This window comes from Globicephala melas, chromosome 6 (genome assembly GCF_963455315.2).
Source record: "Globicephala melas chromosome 6, mGloMel1.2, whole genome shotgun sequence".
Classification (NCBI taxonomy): Eukaryota; Metazoa; Chordata; class Mammalia; order Artiodactyla; family Delphinidae; genus Globicephala; species Globicephala melas.
This window is the reverse complement of record NC_083319.1, coordinates 97,499,243-97,519,572: the sequence shown is the minus strand read 5'-3', so window position 1 is coordinate 97,519,572 and position 20,330 is coordinate 97,499,243. Positions and strand designations below refer to the sequence as shown.

General features: G+C 45.6%; 1 protein-coding gene across 1 annotated transcript in view; it reads left to right on the top strand.

Moving 5' to 3' along the window:
* Positions 1-19,793, top strand: part of SLC18A1 (solute carrier family 18 member A1) — a 32,490-nt gene extending 12,697 nt beyond the window's left edge. Inside the window, exons 7-19 of the mRNA XM_060301223.1 lie at positions 4-62; positions 3,495-3,578; positions 4,505-4,597; positions 6,165-6,254; positions 6,499-6,542; positions 8,689-8,749; positions 8,832-8,927; positions 14,331-14,409; positions 15,367-15,418; positions 16,942-17,005; positions 17,287-17,406; positions 17,618-17,751; positions 18,599-19,793. Of these exons, the coding sequence (XP_060157206.1) occupies positions 4-62; positions 3,495-3,578; positions 4,505-4,597; positions 6,165-6,254; positions 6,499-6,542; positions 8,689-8,749; positions 8,832-8,927; positions 14,331-14,409; positions 15,367-15,418; positions 16,942-17,005; positions 17,287-17,406; positions 17,618-17,751; positions 18,599-18,712 (1,090 nt within the window). The 3' untranslated portion in view covers positions 18,713-19,793. The remainder of the gene's footprint in view (positions 1-3; positions 63-3,494; positions 3,579-4,504; positions 4,598-6,164; positions 6,255-6,498; positions 6,543-8,688; positions 8,750-8,831; positions 8,928-14,330; positions 14,410-15,366; positions 15,419-16,941; positions 17,006-17,286; positions 17,407-17,617; positions 17,752-18,598) is intronic.
* The last annotated feature ends 537 nt before the right edge of the window (positions 19,794-20,330 follow it).

Here is a 20,330-nt window from a genome sequence, read left to right as displayed (position 1 = left end):
TAGGATTGGATATCACATTCCCATGTTTGCTGGCTTTGTTATCATGTTTATCTCCACAGTTAGTAAGTAATTTGCTACCTCTTTTCTTCACTTCATTGATTAACTTTGATTTTATCACATGCATTACCAAGAAGAGAGCAGGGTCAAGTGAGCTAATTAGTCATCTGACTAAGTGACTTATGACACTGATTTAAATGCTTTACAGTTTTCGTTATGGGGACTAGAGCAGTAGAGGCAACTCAGTCTAGTTGGCATTTGTATATCATGCTATAAAAGAACAGATACTTCACTTCCTTCAGCTTGGGAAAATGGTGAAGGCTGTTTTAATTTGTATGCAATAATGTGTATGTGTGTATCTATCAGTAATCCCTTGAATGAGTTTAGTACAAACCTCCCATCTTTTTTTTAAAATAAATTTATTTATTTATTTTTGGCTGCGTCGGGTCTTTGTTGCTGCGCGCAGGCTTTCTCTAGTTGCGGAGGGCTGGGGCTACTCCTTGTTGCGGTGCGCAGGCTTCTCACTGCGGTGTCTTCTCTTGTTGTGGAGCATGGTCTCTAGGCACGGGGGCTTCAGTAGTTGCGGCACACGGGCTCAGTAGTTGTGGCTCGCGGGCTCTAGAGCGCAGGCTCAGTAGTTGTGGCGCACGGGCTTAGTTGCTCCGTGGCGTGTGGGATCTTCCTGGACCAGGGCTGGAACCCATGTCTCCTGCATTGGCAGGCAGATTCTTAACCACTGCGCCACCAGGGAAGCCCCAAACCTCCCATCTTTGAGAAGAGGTCATCGTATTTTGATACGTAAAGGTAAAGGGCAACTAACAAAGAATCTAAATTGGACAGTAGCAACTGGAAAATTCCATAAAAGTTCACTCCCTTCAAGGAAGGCCATTAAAGATTATAGCTTTGGAAAATAGATTTGCTAAGGAAACAAGAAAGAGAAAGACAAATAGTCTACCCAGTATCAGATAACTGTTCCCTAAAGATGGAATAAGAACAGTAAGTGAAATAAAATACATCTGGAAATTGACCCTGAGAAAATAAGAAAAGAATGAATGTGGAGTGGTGGGAGAGAGTTTAATAAAGGGGAAGGCATCCTGCTGCCTCTGCTGCCTCTCTGCTCCGAATAACATACCTTCTCCCTCTTGTTTTTCTTATTACCTTTCTGTTACTTCTCTACTTTTTCTATTGCTCTTTCTCAAATTTTCTTCCCTTCCAGCATAGGACTTGTCTCCTGTCAACCAATACTGAACAGGAATTTGTTGCGTTCAGGGCTGGAAGGTGCAAAGTGCAGGAGCTCAATGTGTGAAGTTCTGTCTGAGAACTTCAGCTTACTTGTGACGTTCTAGTTGAATCAAAGAAAATGAAGAAATTAAAGTTAGAAATTTTTATTGAACTTCTAGGAGCTCAGCCTATGCCAAACAGTAAATTAAAAACTAATAAGACACTCTATTTCATCACATGAGGCATAGTTCATTTCACAAAATTTTATGGTACACACACATGGTGCCTTGATGGTGATGGTGAAAAGTCACTGAGGTGAAAAGTCACTGAGGGAACACAAAGAATGAAAAGACATGGCTCTGTCTACCCAGGGGTTCTTAATGCTTGCCTGGGAGCCATGACAAACACCCTGCAAAATAAGATAATGCAGTGTCCTAGTGGATCCCAAACTTTTTAGCATAAGGTCCTTTCCTGATTCTCTGTCAAGAACTGATTTTTTTTTTAACATTATATTTTTAAATTAATTTATTTATTTTCGGCTGTGTTGGGTCTTCGTTGTTGCGCACAGGCTTTCTCTAGTTGTGGTGAGGCGGGCTACTCTTCGTTGCGGTGCACAGGCTTCTCATTGCAGTGGCTTCTCTTGTGGAGCATGGGCTCTAGGCATGCAGGCTTCAGTAGTTGTGGCACGTGGGCTCAGTAGTGTGGCTCATGGGCTCTAGAGCACAGGCTCATTAGTTGTGGCACATGGGCTTAGTTCTCCGTGGCATGTAGGATCTACCCGGACAAGGGATCGAACCCGTGTCCCTTGCATTAGCAGGCAGATTCTTAACCACTGTGCCACCAGGGAAGTCCAAGAACTCATGTTTTGAAAGCTTTTCTTATCTACTGAACTGTATATATTAAATAATAATTATCGTTTCCATGCCATAACTAGTGTTGCTATACTGAGTTAGCCTAACTCTAGCAAACGTTTGATGTTTAGGGGATCCTATGTAGCATTCCTTCAGGGTTTTTAAATACTAAAATGAGGTTGCTAATGCCCATCACTCCCCCGAAGGACCCCCAGCTGGGAAACATGCTTAATGTAATTAGGAGCGAAATGGTGGCCCATGTTGGGGCACAAAGTGAAAAAGGAATTACTTTGGTCTTCCTAAATAGGGGGATCAACCATCCTAGTTTGCCTGGGATTGAGGGGCTTCCTGGGATGCGAGACTTTTGATTTTAAAACCACAAAGGTCCTGGGCCAACAGAGATGAGTTGGTCACACCATTCTCAAAGGACATAGGACCTTGAACAGAGTGGAAATCAGAAAGCCTGGGAGAACGCATTGGAGGCCTGGCCAGGAGAGACCAATCATTTGCATGTTTGGGAGACGGTGTGCTCATGTCGGGAAGTAATGGGAGAAGATTATAAGCACAACCAAAGACATCTAATGAATGGGCAAAGGGATTCAGATTATGCTGATTCAGACACTTTGGGAAGGAGTCTTCTCTCTTTCTGTGGTATTGTCCTGGAATTGGAGATGAGACATGTCTGGACCCACCAACCTTACTACCAATGCCCTGTAATTTAGTTGTTGATAACATATTCCTGTTTGGTTCTCAGTATCGTGTATGTTAGTCTCTAGTAGACTGAATCTCTTCAAGGGCATGAACTGGATATTCTCTTTCTCTCACATCTGCTACAGAGTACAGCACAGCTGCATGGTCAGTATTACTTAATAAATACTCACTGATCTGATTTGGCTAAAAGATCCTCCAATATAAGGGGAAGGATCTGATTGGATCACAAGATATTATTTTCTACACAGTACCAATGGTCCTTCAAGTACACATAGCTTTTGTCCCACACTCCAGATGACCCAATGGGACCCAACAGTGGCAAAGATCAAATCTGGGTATTGCATATAGAGGATCCAGAAGTAGGGTCCAGGGACCAGTTCTCAGCCCAGGGCATTGGGTTTCATGCACAACCCTGACTCCAGTGGACAGGATGTTGGGTTTTAAGCAGGAAATGTGGACACTCAGCCTTCCATCCACTGTGTGGTGAATCAGTTTATGCTTTGGTTTCTCTGTCTTCATGCCAATTAAAATGCAATCCTAATTAAGGGGGAAAGATTAGAAAGACAACTCCGAAAACAGGGAGCAGAGATCATGCTTTATTAAAACGTACGCATAATGGCTCATGTCTATAGTATCATGAGTCCATTTTCTGGTGGCCAGGGAATCAAAGGCATTTTTGCTAACTGGAGCATTCTTGCTATTCTCTTTGCCCAGTGTTTGCTTTTTCTGGTACCTATACCCTGCTCTTTGTGGCCCGAACTCTTCAAGGCATTGGATCTTCATTTTCATCTGTTGCAGGTAACGCCGACATCTTACACACACACACACACACACACACACACACACCTCTCACCATCTCTTACTACCATCAGACCCTATAAGATTTATATGAAGAAATTAAGGAAAATATCATCATAGTTGTGATTGTTGCATAAATTGTGATATGTATCTCTGCATAGTTGCGGAAATTGTGATTTAAAAACAAGATATTTGTAGAGTTGCTGGTAGTGCCTATAAATCCCTAAGCGTGACATAATTTTCTTTGATATTTAGATGCTGCTAGCTCAGGTCAGACCAAGCCCAAGGTAAAACTGTGACGTATGCCAGGTTTTGATTTAATGCCACTCTATGGTCTTTTCTCTGTCCCCCTTCTTACCATTTTATAGAAGGAGTAAAGTTAATACTATTGATAATACCATCACAGTTTGCAAAGTACTATCAAATACAATATTTAATGTAACCCTATGAAGCAGAGATTTTATGACATTTTACACATGAGTAAATGGGCATAAGAGCCCAGCCCACACTCTCTCCCAAGTGCTTTCATACTCTTCCTTGGGCATCCCCATCGAATAGAGCAGTGTTCTGTGTCCATAGGTTTTTCCCTTCGTTGGCCTACTCCATATCCATGGATTCAGGGAAATGTACTAGGAAATGATAAAATAATATGAAATGCAGGATCACTGGACAATGGTATTCTGCATAACCCTTCCCAGAGACTTTTGCACTTCTAATGATATTCTGAACAGAAGGAGTGAGCAAGGTGGGCATTTGGGGGACCTGTGGGAGGCAGTATTTGCAAAATACTATGGGTTAGGTTCTATAAAACCCCCAAAACTGAAACTCTAGCTAACATGACCCCTGAAGATATAATAGGGGCAAGACCAAGGACTCAGTGAGAGAGGCAGAGACTAGGCTAATTCTACCTGCCTCTCTCCTTTCAGGTCTTGGGATGCTGGCAAGTGTCTACACTGATGACTGTGAGAGAGGGCAGGCCATGGGAATTGCCTTGGGGGGCCTGGCCTTGGGAGTGTTAGGTAAGTGGCACTGGCCCCAGGTCTGGGTTCAGGAGGATGAGCTACAGCAGACTCTCCGGAGACAGCCCCAGGAGGCAGGTGTTTCTAAGGTCATGGAAGACAGCATTTTTCTTCCTTCTCTGTACAACCATGTTTTGAGTCCTTCTGAAATTCTGCCCAGGAAAAGCAGAATCTCTTTCCCCTTGGGGAGCTGAACAGCCCATAAGGGCCTGAGAATGGTCCAGAAACCTACTCTATTCAAAGGAGTGAATATCTGCATGTTAGTAGCCACCGCCTTACCGCTGCTTCCGTACGTGGCCAGTGCTTTTAACATGAGAACATGCTCTTTGTCAGGTTCTGTGTTAAATATATACATAATCTCTTTTATTCCTCACTACCACACTGTAAAAGAGGAATGATCATCCCCATTACACAGAGGAGGATAAGAAACGTTCATAGCCATCCAAGGTCACACGGCCAGGAAATGCCAGAGCAAGGATACAGACTCAGATTTTCTGAGATCGAATCCCAAGCTCCAAAGCTTATGCTTTCTTTGAGGTTCATCCAAAGTCTGGTTTAACTGACTAGTCCAACAAGCCACAAACTTTTACTGAGTACGTATTGTGTGCCAAGCACAATGCTGGCACAGAGGGGATATATAGGTCAGACGCCTCAGACATGCTTCCTGCCCTCTAGGAATTTTCTAGCTAATTGAGAAGAAAACACCAAAAATCTCTTCCCTGGCCTATACTCTGCTCTCTACCGCCACAGTGGGGAGAGGGAAGCAAAGCCCTGCTCTTTGTTAGTATCCACCTCCCCAAACACCCAAGCTAACACTTCGGTGCATCCTAGTCTCCTTTATCACCTCTCACTCCCAAATGAATAAGCCTATTAAACCCTCCTCAGCCACTTGCTCAAAGCCAGCACCTCATCACGTCTCAGTTGGAACAAGGCACCAGCCTCCTGCCTGATCTGCACGTTGTCTCCTTCCTCCCAGGTGCCGCCCGAAGAAGCTTCCTATGACCAGAGCTGGTGTTTCTTCCCTGCCAAAAAGCACTGGTCTTTCTCCCTAGCCCACAAGGCCAAGTACATGCTTTATCTGGATACACAGGGCCCTTGGCTATTTGGTCTCAACCTTCCCCACCTCTTCTCATCTCCCAAATACTCCTATTCTAGTAACAGGGACTTTCTTCTATTTCTGCTCTATCCACACTCCCTTTTCTGACACCTCTGTGTTCTTCACACATGCTTCTTCCCCACAAGTATCACCCAGTTGACAAAGCCCCTGTGGCCACCTGAACTCACTCTACTGTGATTACATAACATTTTGTGGATGGAACATTTACTTTTCACCATGTTATAATTATTTGGGTCCTCCCACGCCCACACACACATTTCTTCCACTAGAAAGTGAGCCCCTTGGAAGTAGGTCTTCTTCATCTCTGAATCCTCAAAACCTCGTGTCCTCATGTGGAGCTCAGCCCCTAGCAGGCCATCAAGAAATGCTCACTGGGTATAGGAGGACAAGTCATGCTGGCTGGGAATCAGCCCCCCATCTCTGGAATCCATGCCTGTTTTGCTTCTCTAGTGGGAGCTCCGTTTGGAAGTGTGACATATGTACTTTGGGGGAAGATTGTACCCTTCCTCATCTTGGCCTCCCTGGCACTACTGGATGGAGGTAAGTCACCATAAGAGGCCACCAGGCAGGCGAGAGCCCAGGTCAGGTTGGGAATGCATTATGCTATGGTGTCCCTGTTAACATATTTGGGTGGATCAAGGACTGCCCCATCGTAAGAGAGAGGGAGGAAGCTCAGGGAATTAGATCTGCAAGGGGTAGGGTGCTAACAATGTGGTTGTTATTGGATCCTCCATCTAATAAGTGGACACACTGAATTATTTCTCACTCCCTCTTCCTTTCTTAGCACTCCAGCTTTGCATCCTACAGCCTTCCAAAGTCTCTCCTGAGGTAAGTGGATACCAAGTTCCATTGCCAAGAGAGTGATAGAATGGATAGTTGCAGTGACCCAGGTCTGCCTAGACCATCCGTGTCAAACCATAAGAAGAAAGGGGAGTGGAGTTGGAGAAAGCAAGAACTGTACTGGGTTCCCAATAGGGTCACGTTTAGGATAGCATGAGGGATGGGGAAGGAGTCTGGCTTGATGTTGGACCAAGATGGAGGAAGGACCTTATAAAGAATCAAAGAAACCTTACTGAGTTATATATAATAACTCAGAACCAGGATGACAATGACATTGGGACCTGAGTATTTATAGTTATAATATCTCAGAGCTAAAGAAGACCTTGGAGGCCATCCAAACAATCTCTACCCCCAAAGCATACTTACAGACTGTCATTCTGTAGCAGTTAAATATCAGAGTTGGTATCTGTCTGACTCTAAGACAGAGATGGCTCTGGGAAATCTATACCAAGTCATGAAGAAAGATAAGAGAATACAGACAATATGGGAATGTTTGATCTAAGGACCTTGATTTTGTAGCCAAGTCAGATGGTAGTGTTGGTATCGTAGGGGTGCACTACTTGTGATTGGTGTCTGAAGTGGGGGGGCGATCTTGTGGGGTCTGTGCAAGCTCCAAGTAATTAGTGCCAGAATTGAATTAAACTTTAGGGACACCCAGTTGGTTCACAGAGAATTGGAGAATTGCTTGGTGTGAAAAAAGCCCACCCATTTGGTATCAGAAGTGTTGTAAGTAGAGGAGTGATTTTCCTTTAGTACCTTTTTGAATAATTTTGATTTTTAGATGGTAATGTTCTATGTATTCAAAAAAGTATTTTTTTTTTCTGGCTGGCATACCAGTACTATATTTTATTCATTCTTCTATATTTGGGCATTTAGGTAGTTTCCAGTATTTTGCAGCTACAAATAGTGCTGCAATGAATAACCTTGTGTATAGGCATTGTTATAGAGTTGGAGGTAATCTTTAGAGTAGATTTCTAAAAGTGAAATTGTCAGGAATTCCCTGGCAGTCCAGTGGTTAAGACTCCACACTTTCACTGCCGAGGGCCCGGGTTCAATCCCTGGTCAGAGAACTAAGATCCCACCAGCCACATGGTGCAGCCCAAAGCAAAAACAAATAAAAGTGAAATTGTTGGGTCAAAGTGTTTATTGGACTTCTTTATGTACACTTTATGATTTAGATCTGTCTCTTTACTTGAATTATATATGAGAGAGGGCATGATCTTTTTAGTTTTAGTATCTCTGAATATTGCAATCCACCCTGTGTGGATGCAGAGAGGGTTATCATATCAAAACTCTTAAATCTATTACAAGATAGAATGTGGTAAACACCAGAGATTAGGACACAGTACTCAGGAAATTTGAAAGAGAGAGAAGTTCCAGCTCCTGAGTCAGGGAACACTGGAGAAGAAGGAGCCATTTAAGCTTGACCTTGACGAATGGGTGAGGTTTGGACCTATGCAAAGGAGAAGGAAGGGAGTTTAGGAAAAGATAGCCATGACAACTGAGGGCCTGCTTGTATGCATGGAAGGAAGGTAGATGCTAAGTTTATCTGGAATGAAGTTTTCTGAGGGGGGGTGGGATGTTATAATTGGACATGTAGGCTGGCATTTTAATCTAGATGTTCAGGCTCCTTCGGCCACACCAGTCCGGTATAGCTCCACACGGTCAGAACAAAGCATTCAGGAAGCTTGAGCAGCTTTCTGAGTTGTTACTTCTAGGCTCACCTTTGGGGTTCAGCACTCTGCCTGTGGTCCTTCCTGGATGAATATTGGTGCTGGCAAGATCTAGTGGAGAGGCCCGAGGCCAGGAGTCCAGACACCTGTTGTCCAACGTTGGCCTTGCTGACAATCCTCTCTGATCTGGCTGATGGTCACTCAAAGGCAGGAATCATGTCTGGAATATGTTGTCCTACTCTTCGTGACTGCCTTGCACACGGGGGCTGTGCGGCCACCAGCTCACTCTGTGACATTGGGCAAGTCACCTCCTCTTCTATGACATGGGTGTCTGGTCTCTCCAGTAAGGGAGCCGACGTAGACGGTCTCTGAGGTCCTGCCTGCACGCTCTCAGATTCTGTGAAAACAGGAGAGATGTATACACGGTACAAATGGAAGTTTTTTGTTGCCCATGTTCTCAGAGTGCCAAGGGGACTCCTCTCCTCACACTTGTCAGAGACCCATTTATCCTGGTGGCTGCAGGTAAGCTGACATTGCCTCCCTTTGGGCTGGGAGAGTATGAGCTTCAGGGCAGCCTTGGGGGCTCACTGAACCATCTCCCCAGGCTCCCTCTGCTTTGCCAACATGGGGGTGGCCATGCTCGAGCCCACACTGCCCATCTGGATGATGCAGACCATGTGTGCCCCTGAGTGGCAGCTGGGTAAGTGACCTCGGTCCCCAACTCGGGCTTGGGCAGAGATGCGTGCTATGGGCCCTTTCTCAGGTAATCGGCAAGCATCATCAGGGCCAGGTCTTCAGAGTCACAGAAGGGCAGTGTGCTTCCTTCACAGAATTACCTTCCCTGCCCACACCTGTGAATCAAGCCTGATTTAGTGGGCAGTCCCTTCAAGAAGCAGGCCGAGGACCAGTTCTCTCAGGGTTACTTGAGAGACTGCCTCCTGGGCTTGAAGTCCTAAAAATGTCTGTCCAATAAAACATGACTCTCAACTTAAAAAAAAAAAAAACGGAGAAGAAGAAGAAAATGAGAAGCAGGCTGAGAAGGGCAGGGTTGGGGGGCGTTGACGGGTGACGGAGGGGCGACATACCTAGCTGGGTGGATGAATAACTTCTAGTCAAAAGACCTTGGGTTTTTATTTCTGCTCCATTGAGTTGCTGTGCACACTTGTGAAAATCACAACTTTCTGAGCACCACTTCTCTCATCTCTAAAATGGACATCAGAATACCATCTAGTTCAGAGGGTAAATCGGAGGAACAAATGACATCATCTGATGCAAAGCTTTGCATCCGTAGAATATTAACAAGGCACCACTGTTACCATCACTGATACGTTCTTCTTTCCCACTCCCTGTCCCCCAGATTACCCTTTTGCTATCTTTTTACCTCTGAAAAGGTGCTAATGGAGTATACTGTTCTGTGAGGGAGGCCTCTGGCCTCCTCTGCTCCATGGAGAGATGTCCTCATGACTCATCTGAGCTTAGAGAGCACGCTCTGGACCTTTCCAGGAAGCCTGAGGAAAGGGGACAGAGAAGGTTACGTGCAAATGGCTCAGTCGCTGCAGGGAGGAGAGGCTTAAGTGGCCAGAGGGGAAACTGACAAGAACCTGATACAGCTTAATATACAATGAAAAGCACTAAATCTAATTTTTTAGGGGACCAGGCTAAGCAAGGCTCCCAGCTGCACTCGTAGCCCTAAATTGAATTTTTCTGGGCTGCAGCTGCCTCTGACCATGACAGTTAATTGAGTTAGTTGGTGCTTGGTGCAAATAAACATCCCCTGCCTCAAGGCTCTAGCCGCTCAGGCTCTTGGGGCAGAGGGGCAACCAACCTTGGCTCAGAACGGCCTCTCTCCAGCCGTTCTTCACCCCACAGAAATATTAAAAGCATACCAGCCATCAGCCAGTAACTGGTGAATTGCTGACTTTGGGTTTAATTGTAGACATCCTGACAGTTTCTGTTAGGCAGCACTGTTTCCTGTCAGGGTACAGAGAAGCAGAGAGAGGCTGGTGAGTCACAAGGAAACTCACAGGCCTGATGCCACCCAGTGCCTTGTGCAGGCGAGGCTGCAGTAGAAAGCCCTCAGGAGAGTCAGTGAGAGACTGAGAAGGCCTTGTCCTCCGCCATCCCTTACAACTTTCCTCAGTGCCCTCTGCATCTGTAAGTCTAACTTCAAATGTTCTCACCTGGAGAGTGTGTTAAAATTCAGATTGTGGGGCCCCATCCAGGAATTCAGCAGAAACAAGTTTGCATTCCTGGTGAGTTTCCCAGGGAGGCTGATATGGCGTCAGCGAGCACACTGAAAAATATTGCTTTCAATGCAGAACCCTCCCCAAGTCATTGGGAGGAACAATTTGTAGCGTGTGACTGAACATTCTCCAAGTGGCCCGTTGTGTGCCCGTGACTCTCACCCAGTGGAGGAAAGAGCTCAGGCTTTGGAAACAAGCCCACCTGGGTTGAAATCCTGACCCAGCCACTTACTGGTTGTGTCCTTGGATACGTTACTTAACGTCTTCAAAGTCCACTTTTTTTCATTTGTAAAAATGGAGGCACTTTTCTGGTTGTTTTCAGGGTTAAATAGGTCTTTGTATTCTAAAGGCATTAGCACAGTGCCTGGAATAGAGGATATAGTCAGGAAATCACTTTGACAGTCACAGCTCTGTGTAATTCCCCACCCCTTGAAGATATGCTGTGAAATATATATGTGTCTGTAGACATATAGTCTGGAACACCTCTTTTGCACAAAATGCTACTGAATTTGCAAGCTATACTCAGATCCTAAAGAACAAGCCACACTGACTGAGGAAAATGTCATTCAGGAAATCCCACGTCACTTAAAATGATGTCAAGGAGATGTATCTAGGTGGCCTGTGGGCTTGGTACAGGTGCCCATTTCCAGATACCAGGTAGGCGATTGACTAGCTATACTATTACATTTTAAAAAAGCAATTAAACAGAAACACATGGTTACAGTTTGAAACAGATTGCCACCTGTACAGATAGACTAGACAAACACACTAAGGTGTGTTTCACCTCCAGCCCACAGAAGAGAATATTAAAAGCAAACAAGACCTCAGCCAGTAACTGGTGAATTGTTGACTTTGGGTTTAATTGTAATCATCATGACAGTTTCTATTAGGCAGCACTGTTTCCTCTCCATACAGAGAGGCAGAGAGAGCTGGTGAGACCCAAGGAAACTCACACCACTCATTCCATGCAGTTCTTTATGCCAGAGCCATCTGTGCTGCCACGCTGCTGGTGGGGTGGTGGAAACACCTGGAGGTGGAGGGAGAAGGTCTGGGTTCAAGTCCTGACCCTGTTACTCCCTGGTTATGATGATCATAGTTAAGGCCGATGCTCAGAGAGCACTTATTCTATGCCAGGCGCCTTGCAAAATGGTCGCTTTGCATTATCTCAATTAAGCCTTATAACTAGCCTATCTGGTACCAATTATTATTATTCTCATATTTTAGAGATTTCTTAATCTGACCCAATTTCCCATTACCCTCCCAAATCCTGGGTCTTGTGGAAGTCCCTGCCATCAACAAGTGTCCCTATGCCCTCAGCCTCTTTTCTCTGAACACTTCTTTCATCTTCTTGCCCTGAGACCTGAATGTTTTCTGAGAACACCATTTTCCCACAGCCTTCTTGATGGAAGTTCATGTTCCTTTAGGCTTTGCTTTCTTTCGCTGCTTCTGAATCATTTCTTCTTCATTCCCCTTCAAAGGCCCTGACTCCCTTGAAAATCGTGTCATTAGATTATACCACCCCACCCTTCTTTACTGCAGTTATCAACTGACCCCTGAGTTATCCCTTCTCACTCATTAAATCCACCAACACCCGGCTCACATTCATTTCACCTTTATTCCTGTCACCACTTTTGGTGACTTCCATATCCAGGTGGATAACCTTACCAACATCTTGGCCTATTCCTTAATCTACTCTCTTGCAATGATCTTCTTCTTCTCTCCACCTTAACCAATCAAACCTTTATATAATATTGACCTTGACCTCACCATGAATCGTAGCTTCTCTGAAATTTCACTTCCAAGCAGTGCAGTTATCACCTTACATATTCCCTGCTCAGGTATTCTAATACCCCTATATTAACACATTTTGGCTACACTGGGATCACCAGTCCATTCAATTCTTTCTCTGTTTCCCTCACTACTCATGTCCTCTCTTCTTTCTTTACTCAGCTTGGAGTCCATCGTGATGAATCCACATCCATCATTAATGTCACTCCTTTGAAAGCATCGTTAATTTCTTTGCCCCACCCACTCCCTCTGGGGTTGTCACATGGGAAGCCTTAACTCTGGTTAAGCCTATCTGGTTGCCGACTCCTTGCCTGCACCTGAGCAGTGACATGGGGCTGTAGGAAAACACACACTAGGTCGGCTGTTGGTCTCACCTTATACTTATGGCCACAGATCTAAAGTGGGTTTTCACACTGTCCAACAATCTTTCTTTAAGTCCCTAGTTATGTTCTTCCTACTTTCCAAAAGGACTGGTTTACCCTTCTCCATTCAAACCTCCTACACGTCCTCATCCCTTCACCTTCATCATCCTCAACTCCCAGTCATTGAGGAAACAGAAACAACAAGAAGGGACCTTGCATGTTCTCATCACTACATATACTTACTTCCCCATACCTGTGCCTACATCCACTGCCTTCTCTTTATGGTTGGAACATCCCAGCTCCCTCAGAGGTCAAACTTCTTTTTTCTTTTCTTTTCTTCTTCTTTTTCCTTCTGGATTCCGTCTCCTCCTACTTCATTGGCTACTCCTTATCACCTTTTCTATCTCCTTCTCGTTTGTTAACTTTTAAAGGTAGGAGTCCCAGAAGGCTAAGTCCATAGATATCTATTCTTCTGTCTCTGATCTTTCATGGGTAATCCCAGCCATTCCCATGGCTTTAAGAACTAATTGGTAAACCAATTAGTCGAACCCTTATGTCTGTGGGTAGGATCTCTCCTCGGAACTCTAGACTTGTCCACTCAATGGGTCTTCCTATTTGCATTAAGTGTTTTTGTTTGTTTGTTTGTTTTTCTTGCTAAAAGCCTTCTGTTTTGGTTATTCAGTTCTCAGCTTAAATGTTACCTCCTCAAAGAAGCCTTCCCTGATCCCCTAAATCTAAGTTAGCCCTTATTCCTGGTCACTCTTCCATACTGCCACATTAAACTTTCTTCACAGAACTTATCACTTGTCAAAATTATCTTTTTCATTTATTTGTTTACTTGTTTATTGTCTATCTCCCTCCCTTGGAATGCAACCTCCTGGGAAGCCAGGATTTTGTCTATTTTATTCACCCTTCTAATCCTGGTCCCTAGAATACCTGGTACATAGTAAAAACTCATTAAAAATGCTACATGAATGAATAAATGAAAGAACAAATCAATGATACTCAGAGAGGGTAAATTCCCCATGGTCACAGAGCTAAAAAGTGGTCAAGCCACAGTTTGAACTCAGCACCAAAGCCCATGTTCCAGGGTACCTGACTCTACTGTCACAAAAAAACAATGTGATAAGGGCTTCAGTTTACAAAATCCTTTTACATACATTTATCTAATTTGCTCCTTAATGTAATTTGGTATGGTAGAATCACAGCTTTGTTTTTAGGACTCTGTGCTTCCACTGCAGGGGGCATGAGTTCGATCCCTGGTCAGGGAACTAAGATCCCGCAAGCCTTGAGGTGTGGCCAAAACAAAAAAAAGTCACTGTCAGAGCAATAGAAGGGCAGGTAAATAGCAAGGCAGGATTTTACTTCCTAGGAGGTATGTAAGTCTTCCTCTAAAGCTCATGCTCTTATGCTGATAATCACGGGTATTTTATACATGAGAATGGCTCATCAAAGCCATTCATCAGGAAGTCCAATAGGGGAGCTAAAAACACGTTCAATGTGTTGAAGCTAAACACAGCCCTGCTCTTGAGGAGAGCAGAGTGTGGAGCCCTATGTCATCTGCTCTGGGTTTGCACAAGGATCTCCAACCCACAAAACAAAGCGGTTTGGGATCCTTGAAGGTAACAGGGGGACTTCACTGTCGTGTAAGAAAAAGTGTTTTAGAGTAGCTGGGTACATTCTAAGGTAAGGGCCTGTGTCTTTCTACAGGTCTAGCTTTCTTGCCTGCCAGTGTGTCCTACCTCATTGGCACCAACCTCTTTGGCGTGTTGGCCAACAAGATGGGTCGGTATGTAGCCTGGGGATCTGGGAAAAGTCAGGTGGGAGAGTCTTCTGAGGTGTTCCCTGCACCTGGGATGATGAATAATAGCTTCTCTGAGGTTGAAACTTTAGAACAAGTGCACACAGATAAAAACTGCCCACTGGGAGGATGGGGATGGGTAGATGGTAAGGGCAATATAGAGAAAGGATGGTCCTGAGCTGGCTGCTATAGAAGAGGCAGTGAATATATGAGAGACAACCTTTACTATCCAGATGTTTGTTGTCCAGTTGAAGAGATAAAATAATTCCACAGAGAACAGGTATGAAGAAAGCAGTACCTTGGGGCAGTGGTTGTCAAACTATATTCCATGGACCCCCAGGGAGCTCTACAGGTGTGCCTCGGAGGCCACCAAGTGGAAAGGGTTGGGGACTAAGAGGTATGAGTCTGGTTCCTGTCCCTCCACTACAGTGAGAACACCTTGAATTTTACCATTGGAGTTCAGCACAAAGATGTTAAAAATAAGTTTAAAAACCATTGCCATAGGAAATCAGAGAAGGAAAGAAGTTTGGTATGTTTTGTGGTTTTTGAGATGGACCCTGAAGACCAGATAAAATATGAATAGGTGAGAGGTAGGCTGAATCGGGAAACAGCAGAAATTAAGTTTGAGGATTATCCCCACGGGGCAAGTACCTTCTCAGTCAGCTGCTTCCTCTTCTAAGGGAAGGAAGAATATGTCCCATTGCTCTTCATCTGCTTCTACTGGAAAGAGGTGTGGAGTCAGGGAAGAGGTGAGGGGCCAGGAAGGGACAGGGCAAGGGCTCACCTGGGCATAAACTGGTCCTGTAGAGATGTGTTTATCTTCTCATATCCTAAGGAGTTCCTGGAAGTAGGGGTGATAGGACTGGCCAGTGTGTTGGTGATGGGGTGGCAGATGGAAGGGATCTCTCCCCTTTGCACTGTTTAATGATGGCTGTTTTCTTCCAGGTGGCTGTGCTCCCTCATTGGGATGGTGGTAGTAGGTACCAGCTTGCTTTGTGTAAGTATAATAAGGTCTTGTTGACAGAGAGAGAGAAACCTGGACATTTAAGGACCACTTTCCTTTGAAATGAGCAGAGGGTTGACTTGGCAAGGATTGTCAGAAAGACTGTTTCTGTGTAGGTAGGAATTTAGCATGGGGGGAGATGCCACCAGTCATCCCATTGGAAGGAGGTGGGGAAGGAGAGGGAGAGGGCAGTGGAGCAGCTGGAGACAGAGGTCTGAGGCATTATGGATGGGCACATGAAGGAATACATGTGGTATCTATTTCTGGGGTCTGTAAACTGGTGCATTTTATGCCTTCATTTACTCATCTCACCCTGACAGGACCCCATAAGCCACCAGGGGAACCATTATCTGTGCTTCCATCTCTAGCACCAGAATGTTTGGTAGAGGAAGAAAGAAAAAAGGGCTCTTCCATTTCCAGGAGTCCCCTTCAAGCTCTCTGAGCCTTCATTTTCTCTTCTCCACCATAAGGATCAGAAGCACACTTGCCTGGTAGGCTTGAAGGAGAATAAGATGGCTGTAAAGCACTGAATACAGTGCTCAAGAAAGGCTGGAGGTCCTCATCGGGAGCTCAAGCTCCGTGTTCAGTCCCAGCTTTGTCACTTGCTCCTCGTGTGACTTTGAGCTCGTTACGTCACCTCCCTTTACTCTGTATCTTCATCTGTGTAAAGAGGATTGGGATAGCACCTCACAGGGTTACCCACACCAACTGCAGCCGTGTCTGGCACGCAGTGAGCCCACAGTGAATTTTAACCAGTACTAGTGATAAAATAGAAATAGCCCTTGAGGATTCACCCCTAAAATTGTTTATAGCCACTAACATCTAAATGGTATGTGAAAATTCTAAGGGGTGAGTGTGCTGGTGTAGCAGGTTTGGGTGACAGATGCCCAGGGAGGGAGGTAAGGAACCAGCAAAAGAGGAAAAGAAGGCTTCCGTGGGGGATGGATGGGGAGGGCAAGAGAATGAGTTTCACAAGCTTGCTGAAGCGGCAACGCAAAGCACGCCACCTGCCCTGCTAGCTTATAGGTAATTGGTTGTTGGCATTTCTTTCTTGTCTTCTTGCTCCACTGGCTCCCAGTTAGGGTTTAAGTAAAACCTCTGGATGATGTTGCAAATAGAAAAGAGAGGAAACTCCACTCAGTGAAGAGTGAGGGTGGAAGTATGTGTCTGGGTGGAGGGGGTAGAGGAAGGGGAGGAAGAAAGAGTCCATGCAGCAGAAAAGGGCCATTGTTATGGTTTCATAGAGTCAAATCTGAGGTTCACACTTGATCTTACCACTTACGTTCTGTAATTCTCGATAGGACATTTAACCCAAAGGGCACCAATCTAGTTTTCCTATCTTTAAACGGAAGTAAAGATTCTTTTTCATCAGGAGGTATAAGAATGCACGGAGATGATGTCTGTGGCATGTAGCGCCTGGTCGATGACACGTTTTGTAGGAAAACTCTTTGTTTTTGTGCTGCTCCCACCTGACCCAGCTGGACTCCTGATGGACTCTTCCTCCTTTCCTGCTGCAGATTCCTCTGGCTCGTAATATTTTTGGTCTCATTGGCCCCAATGCAGGGCTTGGCTTTTCCATAGGTAAGAAGTGCCCTTAAAGGAAACAAGAGGCCCCTGAATGTTGGCTTTGGGTCAGATCAGAGGGGGTATATGGAAAGGCAGAAGAAGCAGGAGAGCAGCTGGCGGGGGTATGGAGAGATGGGCTCATAACTCCTGGTAGGAATGGGTGTCAGTTCTGAGGGGAGGACAGACAGCAGGCAAAGGCAGTGGACTAAAGCAGGGAGGAAAAAGGGGGATGCCACAAACAGGGAGGGGGACGGTGGGTAGAGCTGACCGCGGTGTCCTGCTTGCTCTGACCACAGGCATGGTGGATTCCTCTATGATGCCCATCATGGGACACCTGGTGGACCTGCGCCATGCCCCGGTGTATGGGAGTATCTATGCCATCGCTGACGTGGCTTTTTGCGTGGGCTTTGCTATAGGTATGTTGGTGGAGGGATAGGGGAGCACCAGGGCCTGGTACCCCACTCTCCCTTTATCTACTGTTTACCAGGTAGAAGAGGCTGATTCTCCTAGGGCTCTGGAGATATTTGACCCTGGGACGTCCCCTGGGTCACCTGCTGCCCCTAGCATGGTGTCCTCCGTGTGATCAAGACTCAATAAATACTTGTAGGTTTGCTTTATTCCTCGCAGGCCCATCCACTGGGGGTGCCATTGTGCAAGCCATTGGCTTCCCCTGGCTCATGGTCATCATCGGGGTCATCAACATCACCTACGCTCCTCTCTGCTACTACCTGAGAAGCCCCCCAGCCAAGGAGGAGAAGCTTGTAAGGGGCTCTGACTACTGCTGAAAAAATGATAATCTTCTGTTTCTTTCCATGTCTCTCATCCCTTTTTATCCCGTGCTCTTATTTCCTCCCTCTTTGATAGGCTCTCTGCTTTGCCATGTTTTCTGATGCCCCTTGCATCTCTCTCTTTCCTTTGTGCCCTTCCTTATTTTCCCTTCTCTACACAGCCACTTTCTCTCTTACACTGGTCAGTTAGGAAGGGTCCTAAGTACAGAAGGAAAATGGGATGCTTGTAAAGTGTTGGGGTCAAGGATCATCAAAGGCATCCTGTATTTGCTGTAGTTACTAGCAAAGTGTGAATTACCAAATCATGCCCACAAAATGGACAGAATTCTACTGGGCACATTCATTCATTCACTCACATCTGTCATTGTCCTTACCACGTCATTTCTTAAAGTACAAACACCCCAGGGGAGAGAACCACAGCATATGATTTTAGTTAATAAGATACTTTCCTCTTACCACAGCATGAGCACCCTGAGGGTCTGGGTGGGTTAGGGATGGATGTGGAGGACGCTTAAAGGAGCAAAAGAAGACGTGAAAGTCTGATGGGAGGTGGTGCCCATTTCAGCTGGCTCTCTGCTATAGCCTGTACTACCGCTAAAAGGATTCAATTAAAAGCATATCAGGTGATTGTCTTGACTAGGGTGACTACACCTTGGTCCCTTGGGTGGCCTATGCACATACATGAAGCAGAGCAAGGGTCCTTTGCTGGTTTCTTGAGTCTTTTCTGTGCAGCACTAGACTTGGATGAGCTAGTTGGGGAAGGGGATGGGGAAGCTGGTGAAGGATGCGCAGTGATTTCTCTTCCTGCCTCTTGCTACAGGCAGTTCTGAGCCAGGACTGCCCCATGGAGACCCGGATGCACGCAGCCGAGAAGCACATGAGGGAATTTCCTCTGGGGGAGGACAGCGATGAGGAGCCTGGCTGTGAGGAGTAGCAGCAGAAACTGGTCCCTGGACCTTGTCACGTGAGGCTCAGACTTCAGTGACCGCCTCGTTCCCCGGACGCGGATCTCCACGGGCTGTTCTTCACTTCTCTCTCCCCTGGTGTCTCCTTTCCCCCCACCCCTCCCATGCATGCTGTTTCCTGGTTCTCTCCTCACCTGTGTCACCTCTAGCTCTCCCTCTAAGCTTTGATGCCTCAGCTAGCCCACCTTTGGTGGGAGGACAGAGTGATGCTTCCTCCTCGGTTTCTGTAAGGCGGTGTGGGTTCTGCGAGGGGTGACTCATTTCACAGAGGCGGCAGTGAGCGGTGTTCCCTGACACCAGTGGGGTGGCTGACAAAACTCATTTCATCTGTTATCTGATTTTCTTTGGCACCTTCCCAACAGACTGTAAGAGTTTTGTCCTCTGTTGCTCGACATGGCCCTCCCTGACTTTTCCCAGATGAGCTGAGAAAGTGTCCTCAACCTTGTATTGCTGCCACATCGCCAGTTTGGGAAACGTTTGCCTGTTTTTCATAAGCTGAGTGTTTTCTCTGTGGCCAAACCTACAGCTGCTGAAGTGAGTCTGCCCTCGGTGAAAGGGGGTCTCCTATTTTCCTCATTACTGAATGGAAAGGAAAAGAGCCTGCTTGTCTTATGCTTGAGTTACTGACTTTCTCATGATATCCCCTGTGGGTTTTGTCTACCTTTCCTTAAATTTCTTAAAGTCTTAGAAATAAATGTAGGAGGACAGAAAACACAGGCTATGAGCTCTAAGATTTCATGGGAACAAGGGTAAAGCAACTGTCCTGGAATCCCTTCCAACTCGGGTTTCCTAACACAAAGATTCTAATGAGGCATTGTCCACATTTGCTAATGAATAAGTTGTTCCCTGATTCAGACATGGCAAACTAGACGCTCTTTTACAGAAAAAGAGAGTGTGTGGGCAAATACAGGAGGTACTATAAATATTTTTACATTTGTCTACCTTTTTGAAATAATTACTAAGAGATGGGGTTTCCAAGATATGGGAGACACGGCACCTACCGTTCGGTAGTTTTCCATCTATCTGGGCAAACTGGATATACATTGAATAAAAACGATCAATACTGCAAGTTTGTATATACACTTGTGTTCAAGTGTAAAGAGGCAGGGTTGCTCAGGGTCTGGGTGGGGAATAATGGTGGAGATGGAGGCAGAGGCAGGAATGGAAAGACTCACAGGCACAGACTTGGGGTTCCTGGATATTAGATCGGGGTGTTCAGACTTTACTCTGGAACAGTGCCTGGGTCTGATTAGTGCACTCCTCTGCAAGAGGTTGGTGGGTTCAGTGCAAGTCCTGTATCATCAGAACACATTCAAGCTTAGCCTCAATGAATTCTTACCACTTGGACAACGGGTATCTGATTTATGGGTGTGTTTTTAGGGGGTTGGCATTAACTAGACTTAGCTGCTTTGCAAAACCCGATGTATTTCTATCATTTAGTCAGGATGATATTGTCTCAGATTTCGAAGGAGCTCAAAGATAAAATTGGGAAATAATTTGTCAAAATATGTAAGCTGTGACTACAAATTTTACATTGAAAGCATGTCCACTGTGACTCTTGTACAAGGTGGGAGTGGGATACGGTAG